This window comes from Penaeus vannamei, chromosome 11 (genome assembly GCF_042767895.1).
Source record: "Penaeus vannamei isolate JL-2024 chromosome 11, ASM4276789v1, whole genome shotgun sequence".
NCBI classification, from domain to species: domain Eukaryota; kingdom Metazoa; phylum Arthropoda; class Malacostraca; order Decapoda; family Penaeidae; genus Penaeus; species Penaeus vannamei.
Window position 1 is genome coordinate 13,724,366 of NC_091559.1, and position 17,500 is coordinate 13,741,865.

The following is a 17,500-nucleotide window of genomic DNA, read 5'->3' on the forward strand; positions in this document are numbered from 1 at the left end:
GGCCGGGAACAGGGTCTCTTGAAGGCGGTGCCAGAGAAGAAGGAGAAATGGAGGAATAGGGAATGAGAGATTATGGATAAGAAGTAAGAAATAAGAGAAAGAAAGAAGTGGATAGATATATAAACAGACGAATAAATATGATGGCTAATACGAAGTATGAGAAATAAAGAGATGGATAAATAAGCAAACAAATAAATAAATAAGTGACAAATGTATGAAATAAATAATACCAAATGACAAACATTTTGTGTCTTGGGTTTTTTATTGGCGGGAACCAGACGAGGCGCAGACGCGAAAAGTTTTAACTCGTTTTTTTCGCCTGTTTTTTCTTCATCCTTTTTTCTCCAATTTCTTAATCTTTCAGAACATTTTCCTTAGTTCTCAGTTTCCCTTTCCTCATGATTTTACTCCACTCTTCGTCAAACGCGTACTTTTTGATGAGGCGGAGGGAGGGGGAGGGGGGAGATGGAGAGGGGGAGCGAACATAACGCGAGAGTAACAGTGACAAAGTCCCGGATGTCACGCGATGGAGATGTGACGTCACGAATGCAAGATGATGGCGGTGACGTAACTTTATCGTGGACTTTTTATGCGCTTCATTGGCTTTTATGTAAGAATGGGAAATTGGACAGTTTATTTTTATCCATATCGTTCACCTTTCACTTATATTTAATTTTGTTTTATTTTATCTTATTTTATATATATATATATATATATGTGTGTGTGCGTGTGTGTGTATATATATGTGTGTGTGTGTGTGTGTGTGTGTGTGTGTGTGTGTGTGTGTGTGTGTGTGTGTGTGTGTGTGTGTGTGTGTGTGTGTGTGTGTGTGTGTGTGTGTGTGTGTGTGTGTGTGTGTGTGTGTGCGTTTAGTACTATCGAAATATACACTGCATATAGATACAGTAGAGTAAATATATAAAGATGAAGATTAACATACTTGTAGCAGTGATAATAAAAATATAAAATCATTCCAGATTAATCAAATTACAAATTAATAACAACAGCGATCCATTAATTATAAAGAAACATGTCATTCCCTTGGCAAAGGAATAACACCTTTGTATACAAATAGCATAAGAGAGAGAGAGAGAGAGAGCAAAAAAGAAGAAAAAAAAACAACATATTCCCAACGCTCTCGGATAAAACACAACGTCACCATTAAATCTACACTTTTGTTTACACTTCAGTACCATTTGTACGTGACCCTCAAACATCCTCTTCCCACCCACTAAAAGAAATCATTTTAACCGACAATAAACTTTCTACAAACAGCTGACCGGAAAAAAGTGTCGATTGTTCGCCATCAAGGAAACAAATGACGGGCGGGAACAGCTGATGTCTAGAGCAAGTGACAGAGAGAGAGGGAGGGAGAGAGAGAGAGAGAGAGAGAGAGAGAGAGAGAGAGAGAGAGAGAGAGAGAGAGAGAGAGAGAGAGAGAGAGAGAAAGGGGAGACAAAGAGAGAGAGAAAGAGGACTCAGAGAGAGAGAGAGAGAGAGAGAGAGAGAGAGAGAGAGAGAGGGGGAGGAGGAGAGAGGGGAGGGAAAAGTTTAAGAGGAGAGGAAGAAGTGTCATGTCGCCGCTGATGTGACACTCTCACCTTCTCTTTTCTCTCTCTCTCTCTCTCTCTCTCTCTCTCTCTCTCTCTCTCTCTCTCCCTCTCTCCCTCTCTCCCTCTCCCTCTCCCTTCCTCCCTTCCTCCCTTCCTCCCTCTTTCTCTTTCTCTGATAGCTGTTCTGTTATCATCATCATTATTAACATTGTTACCGATACTGTCGCTAATATTACCATTACCAACATCATGGAAACTTTTATTAATATCATAAACGTGAATATGATATGTGAATAAATGACATAATGGTGGAAATGGGAAAAAAACACAGGGAAATTAAGAAATTTGAGAAAAAAATAATTGAAGGGAACATAAGAGTATCATAGAAAGGAAATAAGATAAAGACAAGAACAGGAGAAATTAAAAAGGAGAAAAAATATCGAAAACGAGGGCGGAAGGAAAAAACAGAAGAGAATGGAAGAGGAAGATAACGCAAAGGAAAATAAGGAGATAAAGAAAAAAAATGCAAGAGAAGAGAGCGGAAGTGGAAGAAATAAGATTAAATAAAGAGAACAAAGAAGCAAGTAATAACATATAGATAGATATATAAATAGATATTGAGAGAAAAATAGAAATGATTAAAAAAAGGCAAATAATCAGAATAAAATTTCCGCAAAAAGATGACATAAACAAAAATAAACAACTAAGCTAAAATAATAATAATAATAATGATAAATAATAATCAGAAGAAAACAGAGCACCAAATATTAAAATGACTAGATAAATAAATAGAAAATAAATAAACAACTAGGCTAGATATGGGGAAACAATCAGAAAAAAAGATTCGAACAAGATTAAAAAAAAAAATCAAAACAGACCACTGGCACAGCGCGAGTCCGGGTTCAATCTGCGCTCAAGACCTTGACCCAGAAAAGCGGCGAGAACCAGAGGGGTAGTACCAGGGAGGGGGGGGAGGTACCCGAGGGTGAGGGGAGGAGCTACCAAAGGTGTGGAGGGAGGCGGGGATGGGGAGGTACCAGGGAGGGGGTAAGACGGGGAAGGGGGAGGTACCAGGGAGGGGGTAAGAGGGGAAGGGGGAGGTACCAGAGGGTGAGGGGAGGAGCTATCAAAGGTGTGGAGGGAGGGGGATGGGGAGGTACCAGGGAGGGGGTAAGAGGGGGAAGGCGGAGGTACCAGAGGGTGAGGGGAGGAGCTATCAAAGGTGTGGAGGGAGGCGGGGATGGGGAGGTACCAGGGAGGAATGGAGAGGTACCAGGGAGGGGGTAAGAGAGGGAGGGGTGGGGAGATACTGGAGGGTGAGGGGAGGAGTACCAAAGGTGTGGAGGGAGGGGGAGATGGGGAGGTACCAGGGAGGGGGTAAGAGGGGGAAGGGGGAGGTACCAGGGAGGGGGTAAGAGGGGAAGGGGGAGGGGGTAAGAGGGGAAGGCGGAAGGTACCCGAGGGTGAGGGGAGGAGCTACCAAAGGTGTGGAGGAGGCGGGGATGGGAGGTACCAGGGAGGGGGAATGGAGAGGTACCAGGGAGGGGGGTAAGAGAGGGAGGGGTGGGGGAGATACTGGAGGGTGAGGGGAGGAGTACCAAAGGTGTGGAGGGAGGGGGAGATGGGGAGGTACCAGGGAGGGGGTAAGAGGGGGAAGGGGGAGGTACCAGAGGGTGAGGGGAGGAGTACCAAAGGTGTGGAGGGAGGGGGGAGATGGGGAGGTACCAGGGAGATGGGTAAGAGAGGGAGGGGTCGGGAGATACCGGGGGGTGAGAGAGGGGAGCGAGGAGAGGAAAGGAGGGGGAGGTACCCAACATGAGGAAAAGGAGAGGAAGGAATAAGATAGATACTAATAGATGTTGCAGGGAGGGAGAGGTACCAAGGCAAAGGGAGAGGAGAGGAAGGCGGAAGTACCAGGGCGTGTGGAGAGAGAATAAAATACCATGCAAGAAGGGAAGTAGGGAGATGGTACCAAGGAAGCAAGGGGAGGAGAGACGGAAGATGAAGCAAGGAGGACGAAAAGGTGCGGCAGGGGGGCAAGGGGATGTGAAAAGAGGAAGGGAGGTACCAAGAGGAGAAGGTGGGGTGGGGTGTGGGTGGTAGGGGGGGAGGGGCAAGCGTGGATAGGGGGGGGGGATCCAGGGTAGGTGGGGGAAGGGGGGGGGTATCCCAGACTCAGCTGGTATGACCTCAAAAATGATAAGCTGTGATGAGCGAATAGCTGTTCGAGAATTTTTTATTTATTTATTTTATCATATGTATGTTTTATATTTTATTTTATTTTTATTTTATTTTTTAAAAGAAGAAGAAGAAGGAGACGTTGACGATTCTGAGCCACAGTTACGTGTCTTTCGGGAATTTTATTCTTTGATATTTATTTTGTAAGACGATGAAGGAGGAGAGGGAGAAGGAGAAGAAGAAGAAGAAGAAGAAAAGAAGAGGATAAAGAAAGGAAACAAGGGGAAGGGGAAAAAGAGAGAAAAAAAGAAGTAGAAAGAAAAGAGAAAGATAAAGGAAAAGAATGATGAGAAGAGAAAGAAAATGAAAAAGAAGATAATGATAATGACGAAGAAGAGAAAGAGATAAGAAAGGAGAAGAAGAAAAAAATAAAGAAGAAAGAGAAGAAGAAGAAACGCGATGGATTTCGAACCACATATAAGTGTCGTCCCCTTTTTCGCCAAATTCCGCCCACGCACCTGCTTTCCCACTCACCCCCCCCCCACCCGCCGCATCACGCCCATCCCCAGGCACCGTGTGATACGGAAACACGCCCGTTAATACGATGAGCAAGGGGGGGAGGGGGAGGGGGGGGAGACCACACCCACTCCCTGGTCTCGGACTGTGAAACACATTCTATTTTCTCTTTGCTTCTCTCTTTCTCTTCTGGTCTCTTGCTTCTTTTTTTACCTCTCTTTTTATTTTTTTCTTATTTCTCTGTCTTTCTCTATTTCTTCCTCTCTCTCTCTCTGATTCTCTCTCTCTCTCCCTCTCTCTCTCCCTCTCCCTCTCTCTCTCTCTCTCTCTCTCTCTCTCTCTCTCTCTCTCTCTCTCTCTCTCTCTCTCTCTGTCCCTCTCTCTCTCTCTCTCTCTCTCTCTCTCTCTCTCTCTCTCTCTCTCTCTCTCTCTCTCTCTCTCTCTCTCTCTCTCTCTCTCTCTCTCTCTTTATCTATCTATCTCTTTCGGAAATGAGGGAATACAGAAAAAGAGAGAAGACAATTAGGAGGAAGGAGAGAGGAGAATAAAGAAGGGAGGCATAGAAGTGTGTACAGAGAAAGAGAGAGAGAGAGAGAGAGGAGGGAGGGCAGAGAGATAAGAGAAGAGGGCAGAAAAGGAAGGAGAGGAGGCAGAGAATAAGGAAGGGATAAAGAAAGAGATAGAGCAGAGAAGAAGGGAGGGCATTGCAGGAGGGGGGATGGAGTGGAGGGAAAAGAAAAAAGAGAGAGCAGGGAGGGAAGAGAAGGAGGGAGGAAAAGAGAGAAGGAGGGAAGCGAAGGAGGGGAGGGAAGGAGAGATAGAAGGATCTCTGTAAAGCCTCGCGTGTTGGAGGATCTCCCGATTCCTGCGATTTCTGGGAGGGAGGGAGGGAGGAGGGAGGGAGGGAAGGCGCGGTCCAGCCGGTCGCCGCCCATTCATTCTCGCATCGCGGCCTCAGAACGCACGCCCGCGAGCCTAACACCTATTTTTCTCTCTTCCCTTGACTTCTCTCTTTCTTTTTCTATTTCTATTTCTCTTTCTTCTCTTCTTTTCTCTTCTCCCTATCTCCTTCTCTCTCTCTCTCTCTCTCTCTCTCTCTCTCTCTCTCTCTCTCTCTCTCTCTCTCTCTCTCTCTCTCTCTCTCTCTCTCTCTTTATCTATCTCTCTCTCTCTTACTCATTCATTCTCGTTCATTCTCGGAAAAAGTGGAAGGGAGGGAAGGAGGGAGGGAAGTAGGGAAGCAAAGGGGGGAGAGAGGAAGGAAGGCAGTGAGGGAGGGAGGGAGAGAAACAGTAAAGAAAGGAAGGGGACAAAGGAGAGAGGAAGGAAAGAAGGCAAAGAGGAACGTAAACAGCGAGATGAAGACAGGGAAGGAGGGAGAAAGAGAGAGAAGAAATGTCCAATAAACGGAAGAAGAAAGTAACAGAATGGGGGGAGAGAGAAAATAAAATAAAAGAGCAACGGACCAATACAGACGCCAAAACGGGAAACGAAACCGAAAGAAATCGAAATAAACCTTTTGAAAAGAAAATTCCACAAACACAACCAAAGAAAAGAATAGAGAGAGAAAGAAAAAAAATAAAACACCAAACCTACAAACACACACACGAACGAAATGACGAAGAGAAAAGAAATAAAAAAGAGGAATAGACCCAGAAAGAAAAAAACACACCAAACCTACAAACACACAAACGAAGGAAAAGACGAAGAGAAAACAAATAAAAAAGAAGAAAAAAAAATATACACCCCGTCGGTCTCTCTTCATAGTAGGAGAAAATAGTTGTAAATTATGTTATCAACCGCGCTCGGGCCTCGGGTTCTCTCCGCCGAGCCGCGTCCAACCCACGAGTGTCAGGCCTCCTCATGTTGGTGTGTGTTGGTATGTGGGTGTGCTATGTTGTGTTTATGTTGGTATGTGGGTGTGCTATGTTGTGTTTATGTTGGTATGTGGGTGTGCTATGTTGTGTTTATGTTGGTATGTGGGTGTGCTATGTTGTGTTTATGTTGGTATGTGGGTGTGTTATGTTGGTGTGTGTTGGTATGTGGGTGTGTTATGTTGTGTTTATGTTGGTATGTGGGTGTGTTATGTTGTGTTGTGTGGGTGATGTTTATGTTGGTATGTGGGTGCGTTATGTTATGTTGTGTGGGCGATGTTTATGTTGGTATGTGGGTGTGCTATGTTGTGTTTATGTTGGTATGTGGGTGTGTTATGTTGGTGTGTGTCGGTATGTGGGTGTGTTATGTTGTGTTTGTGTTGGTATGTGGGTGTGCTACGTTGTGTTTATGTTAGTATGTGGGTGTGTTATGTTGTGTTTATGTTGGTATGTGGGTGTGCTATGTTGTGTTTATGTTGGTATGTGGGTGTGCTATGTTGTTGGGTGGGTGGGGTGCATGTTGTGTTGGGTGGGTGATGTTTATGTTGGTATGTGGGTGTGCTATGTTGCGCTGTGTGGGTGATGTTTATGTTGGTATGTGGGTGTGTTATGTTGTGCTGTGTGGGTGATGTTTATGTTGGTATGTGGGTGTGTTATGTTGTTGGGTGGGCGATGTTTATGTTGGCATGTGGGTGTATGTTGTTGGGTGGGTGGGGTGCATGTTGTGTTGTGTGGGCGATGTTTATGTTGGCATGTGTGTTATGTTGTGTTGTGTGTTTATGTTGGTATGTGGGTGTGTTATGTTGTGTTTATGTTGGTATGTGGGTGTGTTATGTTGTGTTTATGTTGGTATGTGGGTGTGTTATGTTGTGTTGTGTGGGTGATGTTTATGTTGGTATGTGGGTGTGCGTTATGTTATGTTGTGTGGGCGATGTTTATGTTGGTATGTGGGTGTGCTATGTTGTTGGGTGGGTGGGGTGCATATTGTGTTGTGTGGGCGATGTTTATGTTGGTATGTGGGTGCGTTATGTTATGTTGTGTGTGTGTTTATGTTGGTATGTGGGTGTGTTATGTTGTGCTGTGTGGGTGATGTTTATGTTGGTATGTGGGTGTGCTATGTTGTTGGGTGGGTGGGGTGCATGTTGTGTTGTGTGGGTGATGTTTATGTTGGTATGTGGGTGCGTTATGTTATGTTGTGTGTGTTTATGTTGGTATGTGGGTGTGTTATATTGTGTTTATGTTGGTATGTGGGTGCGTTGTTATGTTGTGTGTGTGTTTATGTTGGTATGTGGGTGCGTTATGTTGTGTTTATGTTGGTATGTGGGTGGGTCATGTTGTGTTGTGTGTGTGATTATGTTGGTATGTGGGTGTGTTATGTTGTGTTTATGTTGGTATGTGGGTGTGTTATGTTGTGTTGTGTGGGTGATGTTTATGTTGGTATGTGGGTGTGCTATGTTGTTGGGTGGGTGATGTTTATGTTGGTATGTGGGTGTGATATGTTGTTGTGTGGGTGGGGTGCATGTTGTGTTGTGTGGGCGATGTGTATGTTGGCATGTGGGTGTGCTATGTTGTGTTGTGTGTGTGATGTTTATGTTGGTATGTGGGTCTGTTATGTTTTGTGTGTTTATGTTGGTATGTGGGTGTGTTATGTTGTGTTTATGTTGCTATGTGGGTGTGTTATGTTGTGTTTATGTTGGTATGTGGGTGTGTTATGTTGTGTTTATGTTGCTATGTGGGTGTGTTATGTTGTGTTTATGTTGCTATGTGGGTGTGTTATGTTGTGTTATGTGGGTGATGTTTATGTTGGTATGTGGGTGCGTTATGTTATGTTGTGTGGGCGATGTTTATGTTGGTATGTGGGTGTGTTATGTTGTTTTGTGTGTTTATGTTGGTATGTGGGTGTGTTATGTTGTGTTTATGTTGGTATGTGGGTGTGTTATGTTGTGTTTATGTTGGTATGTGGGTGTGTTATGTTGTGTTTATGTTGGTATGTGGGTGTGTTATGTTGTGTTGTGTGGGTGATGTTTATGTTGGTATGTGGGTGCGTTATGTTATGTTGTGTGGGCGATGTTTATGTTGGTATGTGGGTGTGCTATGTTGCTGGGTGGGGTGTATGTTGTGTTGTTGGGTGGGCGGGGTGTATGTTGTGTTGTTGAGTGGGCGGGGTGTATGTTGTGTTAGGTGGGTGATGTTTATGTTGGTATGTGGGTGTGCTTTGTTGCTGGGTGGGTGGGGTGTATGTTGTATTGTTAAGTGGGCGGGGTGTATGTTGTGTTAGGTGGGTGATGTTCATGTTGGGATGTGGGTGTGCTATGTTGCTGGGTGGGTGGGGTGTATGTTGTGTATTTGGGTGGGCGGGGGGTATGTTGTGTTAGGTGGGTGATGCTTATGTTGGTATGTGGGTGTGCTATGTTGCTGGGTGGGTGGGGTGTATGTTGTGTTGTTGAGTGGGCGGGGTGTATGTTGTGTTAGGTGGGTGATGTTTATGTTGGTATGTGGGTGTGCTGTGTTGCTGGCTGGGTGGGGTGTATGTTGTGTTGTTGAGTGGGCGGGGTGTATGTTGTGTTAGGTGGGTGATGTTTATGTTGGTATGTGGGTGTGCTGTGTTGCTGGGTGGGTGGGGTGTATGTTGTATTGTTAGGTGGGCGGGGTGTATGTTGTGTTATGTGGGTGATGTTTATGTTGTTATGTGTTGTGCGAGTGATGTGTATGTTGTCATGCCTGTGTGTTGTGTGAGTGATAAGGAAGGAGGCCTAGGGGGAGGGAGGAGATAGACAGACCGACAGACAGATAGACAAACAGACAGACAATGACACAGAAACAGACAGACTGGCTGACAGTTAGACAGTCAAACTAACATGTAGAAATACAAACTGACAGAAAAAGTCAAACATAAAAAATAAACAAAAAATGAAAAATTAAAAAGAATGAGAATATAAAAAAATCTATAAAAAATGTATTAAATAACCGATCATCTTGTTACAACCTTCACATCAGAGGAATGTATAGGAACATAAGGCCCTGTTATACTCTCCGATATGCGACGGAGATATGCTACATAAAAAGTGCTGTGGATAATGAGTCTAGGGAGAGAGTATAACGTTACCGCCGAGTAGTTTCATATCGGATTTTTTTTTTTTTTTTTTTTGTCAACTTTATTCATTAGAAGCGATGACTTGGCTTTCTATGCTATCTAAAAAGTGTGACAGATTACTCTCTATTTCAAGGGATACGCACACATGGAGAATAGAGGCGCGGGCACAAAAAAAATATTTGGGATGATTATTTTTGGTCTCGTTCTCTCTCTCTCTCATTCTCTTTTTCCATTTCTTTTTCTTTCTCTTTCTCATTCGCGTCTTTCTTCCATCTTGCTCTTTCTTTTTTCTGTTTGCTTATCGCTATCTATCTATTCATCTATGTATCTATTTCTTGAGAGAGAGAAGAGAAAAAAAGAGAAGGAGAGAGATCTTTATCTGTCTATCTACCTACTGATCTAAATCTATCAATATTCACCAGTATCACCCTTCCTATTCCCTCCCTTAACCTGACCTTCCACATATCACAACGTGCTTCAAATATTATTTACACCATACTGCATACTTCTCTTCCACGACGACCTAGCATGACACCGATTGAACACCTGCGCACGAGTTCAAATGGACACGGCGAAATGAACACGGTGTTCCTCCCCGCGCCAATTTAACTCATTGCTTCGTGAACATTAGCGACTCAGGGCAAAGCATTCTTGTGGCGTCTGCACTGTTATGCTCGTGTTAGCTTTGAACATGCTTAGGGTGTGACCGGGTGGAGGTAAAAAAGAAAAGAATAAATATTCTTTTATTGTGTTTGGATTTTTTTTTGAGATTCTGTTGGTTTTCGTTGGAGATTCTGTTGGTTTTCGTTGGAGATTCTGTCGGTTTTCGTTGGAGATTCTGTTGGTTTTCGTTGGAGATTCTGTCGGTTTTCGTTGGAGATTCTGTTGGTTTTCGTTGGAGATTCTGTTGGTTTTCGTTGGAGATTCTGTCGGTTTTCGTTGGAGATTCTGTCGGTTTTCGTTGGAGATTCTGTTGGTTTTCGTTGGAGATTCTGTCGGTTTTCGTTGGAGATTCTGTTGGTTTTCGTTGAGACCGGTTTTGTTTTCGTTGGAGATTCTGTTGGTTTTCGCTTGGAGATTCTGTTGATTTTCGGTTGGAGATTCTGTTTGCTGTTGGAGATTCTGTTTATTTTCGTTGGAGATTCTAAGGTTTTCGTTGTGAGATTCTGTCGGCCTTCGTTGGAGATTCTGTTGGTTTTCGTTTTGAGATTCGTTAGATTTTCATTGGAGATTCTGTCGGTTTTCTGTTGAGATTCTGTCGGTTTTCGTTGGAGATTCTGTTGGTTTTCGTTGAGATCGTCGTTTTCGTTGGAGATTCTGTTGGTTTTCTGTTGGAGATTCTGTCGGTTTTCGTTGGAGATTCTGTTGGTTTTCGTTGGAGATTCTGTTGATTTTCATTGGAGATTCTGTCGGTTTTCGTTGGAGATTCTGTCGGTTTTCGTTAGGAGATTCTGTTGGTTTTCGTTGGAGATTTCTGTCGGTTTTTCGTTGGAGATTCTGTTGGTTTTCGTTGGAGATTCTTGTTGGTTTTCGTTGGAGATTCTGGTCGGTTTTCGTTGAGATTCTGTCGGTTTCGTTGGAGATTCTGTTGGTTTTCGTTGGAGATTCTGTCGGTTTTCGTTGGAGATTCTGTTTATTTTCGTTGAGACTGTCGGTTTTCGTTGGAGATTCTGTTGGTTTTCGTTGGAGATTCTGTCGGTTTTCGTTGGAGATTCTGTTGGTTTTCGTTGGAGATTCTGTTGGTTTTCGTTGGAGATTCTGTTGGTTTTCGTTGGAGATTCTGTCGGTTTTCGTTGGAGATTCTGTCGGTTTTCGTTGGAGATTCTGTTGGTTTTCGTTGGAGATTCTGTCGGTTTTCGTTGGAGATTCTGTTGGTTTTCGTTGGAGATTCTGTCGGTTTTCGTTGGAGATTCTGTTGGTTTTCGTTGGAGATTCTGTTGGTTTTCGTTGGAGATTCTGTTGGTTTTCGTTGGAGATTCTGTTGGTTTTCGTTGGAGATTCTGTTGGTTTTCGTTGGAGATTCTGTCGGTTTTCGTTGGAGATTCTGTTGGTTTCGTTGGAGATTCTTGTCGGTTTTCGTTGGAGATTCTGTTGGTTTTTGTTGGAGATTCTTTTGGTTTTCGTTGGAGATTCTGTTGGTTTTCGTTGGAGATTGTGTTGCTTTTCGTTGGAGATTCTGTCGGTTTTCGTTGGAGATTCTGTCGGTTTTCGTTGGAGATTCTGTCGGTTTTCGTTGGAGATTCTGTTGGTTTTCGTTGGAGATTCTGTCGGTTTTCGTTGGAGATTCTGTTGGTTTTCGTTGGAGATTCTGTTGGTTTTCGTTGGAGATTCTGTTGGTTTTCGTTGGAGATTCTGTCGGTTTTCGTTGGAGATTCTGTCGGTTTTCGTTGGAGATTCTGTTGGTTTTCGTTGGAGATTCTGTCGGTTTTCGTTGGAGATTCTGTTGATTTTCATTGGAGATTCTGTCGGTTTTCGTTGGAGATTCTGTCGGTTTTCGTTGGAGATTCTGTTGGTTTTCGTTGGAGATTCTGTTGGTTTTCGTTGGAGATTCTGTCGGTTTTCGTTGGAGATTCTGTTGGTTTTCATTGGAGATTCTGTCGGTTTTCGCTGGAGATTCTGTCGGTTTTTCATTTGGAGATTCTGTCGGTTTTCGTTGGAGATTCTGTTGGTTTTCGTTGGAGATTCTGTCGGTTTTCGTTGGAGATTCTGTTGGTTTTCGTTGGAGATTCTGTCGGTTTTCGTTGGAGATTCTGTTGGTTTTCGTTGGAGATTCTGTCGGTTTTCGTTGGAGATTCTGTTGGTTTTCGTTGGAGATTCTGTTGGTTTTCGTTGGAGATTCTGTCGGTTTTCGTTGGAGATTCTGTTGGTTTTCGTTGGAGATTCTGTTGGTTTTTGTTGGAGATTCTCGGTTTCGTTGGAGATTCTGTTGGTTTTCGTTGGAATTCTGTCGGTTTTCGTTGGAGATTCTGTTGGGTTTTCGTTGGAAATTCTGTTGGGTTTCGTTGGATATTCTGTCGGTTTTCGTTGGAGATTCTGTTGGTTTTCGTTGGAGATTCTGTCGGTTTTCGTTGGAGATTCTGTTGGTTTTCGTTGGAGATTCTGTTGGTTTTCGTTGGAGATTCTGTCGGTTTTCGTTGGAGATTCTGTTGGTTTTCGTTGGAGATTCTGTCGGTTTTCGTTGGAGATTCTGTTGGTTTTCGTTGGAGATTCTGTTGGTTTTCGTTGGAGATTCTGTCGGTTTTCGTTGGAGATTCTGTTGGTTTTCGTTGGAGATTCTATTTGGTTTCGTTGGAGATTCTGTCGGTTTCGTTGGAGATTCTGTTGGCTTTTCGTTGGAGAGGATTCTGTTGGTTTTCGTTGGAGATTCTGTCGGTTTTCGTTGGAGATTCTGTTGCCTTCGTTGGAGATCTGTTATTTTCGCTGGGATTGGTTGGTTTCTCGTTGAGATTCTGTCGGCTTTCGTTGAGATTCTGTTTGGTTTCGTTGGAGATTCTGTTGGTTTTCGTTGGAGATTCTTGTCGGTTTTCGTTGAGATTCTGTTGATTTTCATTGAGATTCTGTCGGTTTTCGTTGGAGATTCTGTTGGTTTTGCCGTTGGAGATTCTGTTGGTTTTCGTTGGAGATTCTGTCGGTTTTCGTTGGAGATTCTGTTGGTTTTCGTTGGAGATTCTTGTCGGTTTTCGTTGGAGATTCTGTTGGTTTTCGTTGGAGATTCTTGTTGGTTTTCGTTGAGATTCGTTTTGTTTTCGTTGGAGATTCTGTTGGTTTTCGTTGAGATCTTGTTGGTTTTTGCTGAGATTCTGTCGGTTTTCAAGGAGATTCGTTGGTTTTCGTTGGAGTATTCTGGCGTTGGTTTTCGTTGGAGATTCTGTTGGTTTTCGTTGGAGATTCTGTTGGTTTTCAAGTTGGAGATTCTGTCGGTTTTCGTTGGAGATTCTGTTGGTTTTCGTTGGAGATTCTGTCGGTTTTCGTTGGAGATTCTTGTTGGTTTTCGTTGGAGATTCTGGTTGGTTTTCGTTGGAGATTCTGTCGTCGTTTTCGTTGGAGATTCTGTTGGTTTTCGTTGGAGATTCTGTTGGTTTTCGTTGAGACTTGTCGGTTTTCGTTGGAGATTCTTGTTGGTTTTCGTTGGAGATTCTGTTTGGTTTTCGTTGAGATTCTGTTGTTTTCGTTGGAGATTCTGTTGGTTTCTGCTTGGAGATTCTGTTGGTTTTCGTTGAGATTCGTTTGTTTTCGTTGGAGATTCTGTCGGTTTTCGTTGGAGATCTCTCTGTTGGTTTTCGTTGGAGATTCTGTTGGTTTTCGTTGGAGATTCTGTCGGTTTTCGTTGGAGATTCTGTTGGTTTTCGTTGAGATCTACGCCGTTTTCGTTGGAGATTCTGTCGGTTTTCGTTGGAGATTCTGTTTGGTTTTCGTTGGAGATTCTGTTTGGTTTTCGTTGGAGATTCTGTCGGTTTTCGTTGGAGATTCTGTTTGGTTTTCGTTGGAGATTCTGTTGGTTTTCGTTGGAGATTCTGTTGGTTTTCGTTGGAGATTCTGTCGGTTTTTTCGTTGGAGATTCTGTTGGTTTTCGTTGGAGATTCTGTTGGTTTTCGTTGGAGATTCTGATTCATGGTTTTCGTTGGAGATTCTGTTGGTTTTCGTTGGAGATTCTGTTGGTTTTCGTTGGAGATTCTGTCGGTTTTCGTTGGAGATTCTGTTGGTTTTCGTTGGAGATTCTGTTGGTTTTCGTTGGAGATTCTGTCGGTTTTCGTTGGAGATTCTGTTGGTTTTCGTTGGAGATTCTGTTGGTTTTCGTTGGAGATTCTGTCGGTTTTCTTTGCAGATTCTGTTGGTTTTCGTTGGAGATTCTTACGGTTTTCTGTTGGAGATTCGTTCATTTTCGTTGAGATTCTGTTGGTTTTCGTTGAGATCTTCGTTGGTTTCTGTTGAGATTCTGTTATTCTCGTTGGAGATTCTGTCGGTTTTCGTTGGAGATTCTGTTGGTTTTCGTTGGAGATTCTGTTGATTTTCATTGGAGATTCTGTCGGTTTTCGTTGGAGATTCTGTTGATTTTCATTGGAGATTCTGTTGGTTTTCGTTGGAGATTCTGTTTGGTTTTCGTTGAGACTTGTTGGTTTTCGTTGGAGATTCTGGTCGGTTTTCGTTGGGAGAGCCTCTGTTGGTTTTCGTTGGAGATTCTATGTCGGTTTTCGTTGGAGATTCTGTTGGTTTTCGCTGTTGGAGATTCTGTTGGTTTCTTGCTTGGAGATTCTGTTGATTTTCATTGGAGATTCTGTCGGTTTTCGTTGGAGATTCTGTCGGTTTTCTGTTGGAGACTTTGTTGGTTTTCGTTGGAGATTCTGTTGATTTTCATTGGAGATTCTGTCGGTTTTCGTTGAGATCTGTTGATTTTTCATTGGGAGATTCTGTTGGTTTTCGTTGGAGATTCTGTTGGATTTTCATTGAGATTCGTCTGCTTCGTTGAATTTGTCGGCTTTCGTTGGACATTCTGTTGGTTTTCGTTAGAGATTCTGTTGATTTTCATTGGACATTCTGTCGGTTTTCGTTGGAGATTCTGTCGGTTTTCGTTGGAGATTCTGTTGGTTTTCGTTGGAGATTCTGTCGGTTTTCGTTGGAGATTCTGTTGGTTTTCGTTGGAGATTCTGTCGGTTTTCGTTGGAGATTCTGTTGGTTTTCGTTGGAGATTCTGTTGGTTTTCGTTGGAGATTCTGTTGATTTTCATTGGAGATTCTGTCGGTTTTCGTTGGAGATTCTGTCGGTTTTCGTTGGAGATTCTGTTGGTTTTCGTTGGAGATTCTGTTGATTTTCATTGGAGATTCTGTCGGTTTTCGTTGGAGATTCTGTCGGTTTTCGTTGGAGATTCTGTTGGTTTTCGTTAGAGATTCTGTTGATTTTCATTGGAGATTCTGTCGGTTTTCGTTGGAGATTCTGTTGATTTTCATTGGAGATTCTGTTGGTTTTCGTTGGAGATTCTGTTGATTTTCATTGGAGATTCTGTCGGTTTTCGTTGGAGATTCTGTTGATTTTCATTGGAGATTCTGTTGGTTTTCGTTGGAGATTCTGTTGATTTTCATTGGAGATTCTGTCGGTTTTCGTTGGAGATTCTGTCGGTTTTCGTTGGAGATTCTGTTGGTTTTCGTTAGAGATTCTGTTGATTTTCATTGGAGATTCTGTCGGTTTTCGTTGGAGATTCTGTCGGTTTTCGTTGGAGATTCTGTTGGTTTTCGTTGGAGATTCTGTCGGTTTTCGTTGGAGATTCTGTTGGTTTTCGTTGGAGATTCTGTCGGTTTTCGTTGGAGATTCTGTTGGTTTTCGTTGGAGATTCTGTTGATTTTCATTGGAGATTCTGTCGGTTTTCGTTGGAGATTCTGTTGATTTTCATTGGAGATTCTGTTGGTTTTCGTTGGAGATTCTGTTGATTTTCATTGGAGATTCTGTCGGTTTTCGTTGGAGATTCTGTCGGTTTTCGTTGGAGATTCTGTTGGTTTTCGTTAGAGATTCTGTTGATTTTCATTGGAGATTCTGTCGGTTTTCGTTGGAGATTCTGTCGGTTTTCGTTGGAGATTCTGTTGGTTTTCGTTAGAGATTCTGTTGATTTTCATTGGAGATTCTGTCGGTTTTCGTTGGAGATTCTGTCGGTTTTCGTTGGAGATTCTGTTGGTTTTCGTTGGAGATTCTGTCGGTTTTCGTTGGAGATTCTGTTGGTTTTCGTTGGAGATTCTGTCGGTTTTCGTTGGAGATTCTGTTGGTTTTCGTTGGAGATTCTGTTGGTTTTCGTTGGAGATTCTGTCGGTTTTCGTTGGAGATTCTGTTGGTTTTCGTTGGAGATTCTGTTGATTTTCATTGGAGATTCTGTCGGTTTTCGTTGGAGATTCTGTTGATTTTCATTGGAGATTCTGTTGGTTTTTCGTTGGAGATTCTGTTGATTTTCATTGGAGATTCTGTCGGTTTTCGTTGGAGATTCTGTCGGTTTTCGTTGGAGATTCTGTTGGTTTTCGTTAGAGATTCTGTTGATTTTCATTGGAGATTCTGTCGGTTTTCGTTGGAGATTCTGTCGGTTTTCGTTGGAGATTCTGTTGGTTTTCGTTAGAGATTCTGTTGATTTTCATTGGAGATTCTGTCGGTTTTCATTGGAGATTCTGTCGGTTTTCGTTGGAGATTCTGTCGGTTTTCGTTGGAGATTCTGTTGGTTTTCGTTGGAGATTCTGTCGGTTTTCGTTGGAGATTCTGTTGGTTTTCGTTGGAGATTCTGTTGATTTTCATTGGAGATTCTGTCGGTTTTCGTTGGAGATTCTGTCGGTTTTCGTTGGAGATTCTGTTGGTTTTCGTTGGAGATTCTGTCGGTTTTCGTTGGAGATTCTGTTGGTTTTCGTTGGAGATTCTGTCGGTTTTCGTTGGAGATTCTGTAGGTTTTCGTTGGAGATTCTGTCGGTTTTCGTTGGAGATTCTGTCGGTTTTCGTTGGAGATTCTGTTGGTTTTCATTGGAGATTCTGTCGGTTTTCGTTGGAGATTCTGTTGGTTTTCGTTGGAGATTCTGTTGGTTTTCGTTGGAGATTCTGTCGGTTTTCGTTGGAGATTCTGTTGGTTTTCGTTGGAGATTCTGTTGGTTTTCGATTTGGAGATTCTGTTGGTTTTTCGTTGGAGATTCTGTTTGGTTTTCGTTGGAGATTCTGTTGGTTTTCGTTGGAGATTCTGTTGATTTTCGTTGGAGATTCTGTCGGTTTTCGTTGGAGATTCTATGTTGGTTTTCGTTGGAGATTCTGTTGGTTTCGTTGAGTTGGTTTTCGTTGGAGGTTCTGTTGGTTTTCGTTGGAGATTCTGTTGATTTTCGTTGGAGATTCTGTCGGTTTTCGTTGGAGATTCTGTTGGTTTTCGTTGGAGATTCTGTTGGTTTTCGTTGGAGATTCTGTCGGTTTTCGTTGGAGATTCTATCGGTTTTCGTTGGAGATTCTGTCGGTTTTCGTTGGAGATTCTGTTGGTTTTCGTTGGAGATTCTGTCGGTTTTCGTTGGAGATTCTGTCGGTTTTCGTTGGAGATTCTATCGGTTTTCGTTGGAGATTCTGTCGGTTTTCGTTGGAGATTCTGTTGGTTTTCGTTGGAGATTCTGTCGGTTTTCGTTGGAGATTCTGTTTGTCGTTGGAGATTCTGTTGGTTTTCGTTGAGATCGGTTTGGTTTTCGTTGGAGATTCTGTCGGTTTTCGTTGGAGATTCTGTCGGTTTTCGTTGGAGATTCTGTTGGTTTTCGTTGGAGATTCTGTCGGTTTTCGTTGGAGATTCTGTC

The 17,500-nt window shown here is 43.0% G+C and overlaps 2 protein-coding genes across 2 annotated transcripts in view; one reads left to right on the top strand and one right to left on the bottom strand.

Annotated features, from left to right (window-relative positions):
* The window catches only part of LOC113803240 (uncharacterized), a 101,568-nt gene that overhangs the window by 4,575 nt on the left and 79,493 nt on the right, over nucleotides 1-17,500 (top strand). The gene's annotated exons all lie outside the window — the stretch shown is intronic.
* LOC138863236 (putative uncharacterized protein DDB_G0291608) lies at nucleotides 9,093-14,230 on the bottom strand. The gene is made up of 6 exons (XM_070127413.1): nucleotides 14,071-14,230; nucleotides 13,308-13,551; nucleotides 12,611-12,818; nucleotides 10,250-10,543; nucleotides 9,715-9,761; nucleotides 9,093-9,204 (listed from the first exon to the last, which is right to left on the bottom strand). Exons 1-6 carry the CDS (start codon nucleotides 14,228-14,230, stop codon nucleotides 9,093-9,095), a joined length of 1,065 nt encoding a protein of 354 aa, XP_069983514.1.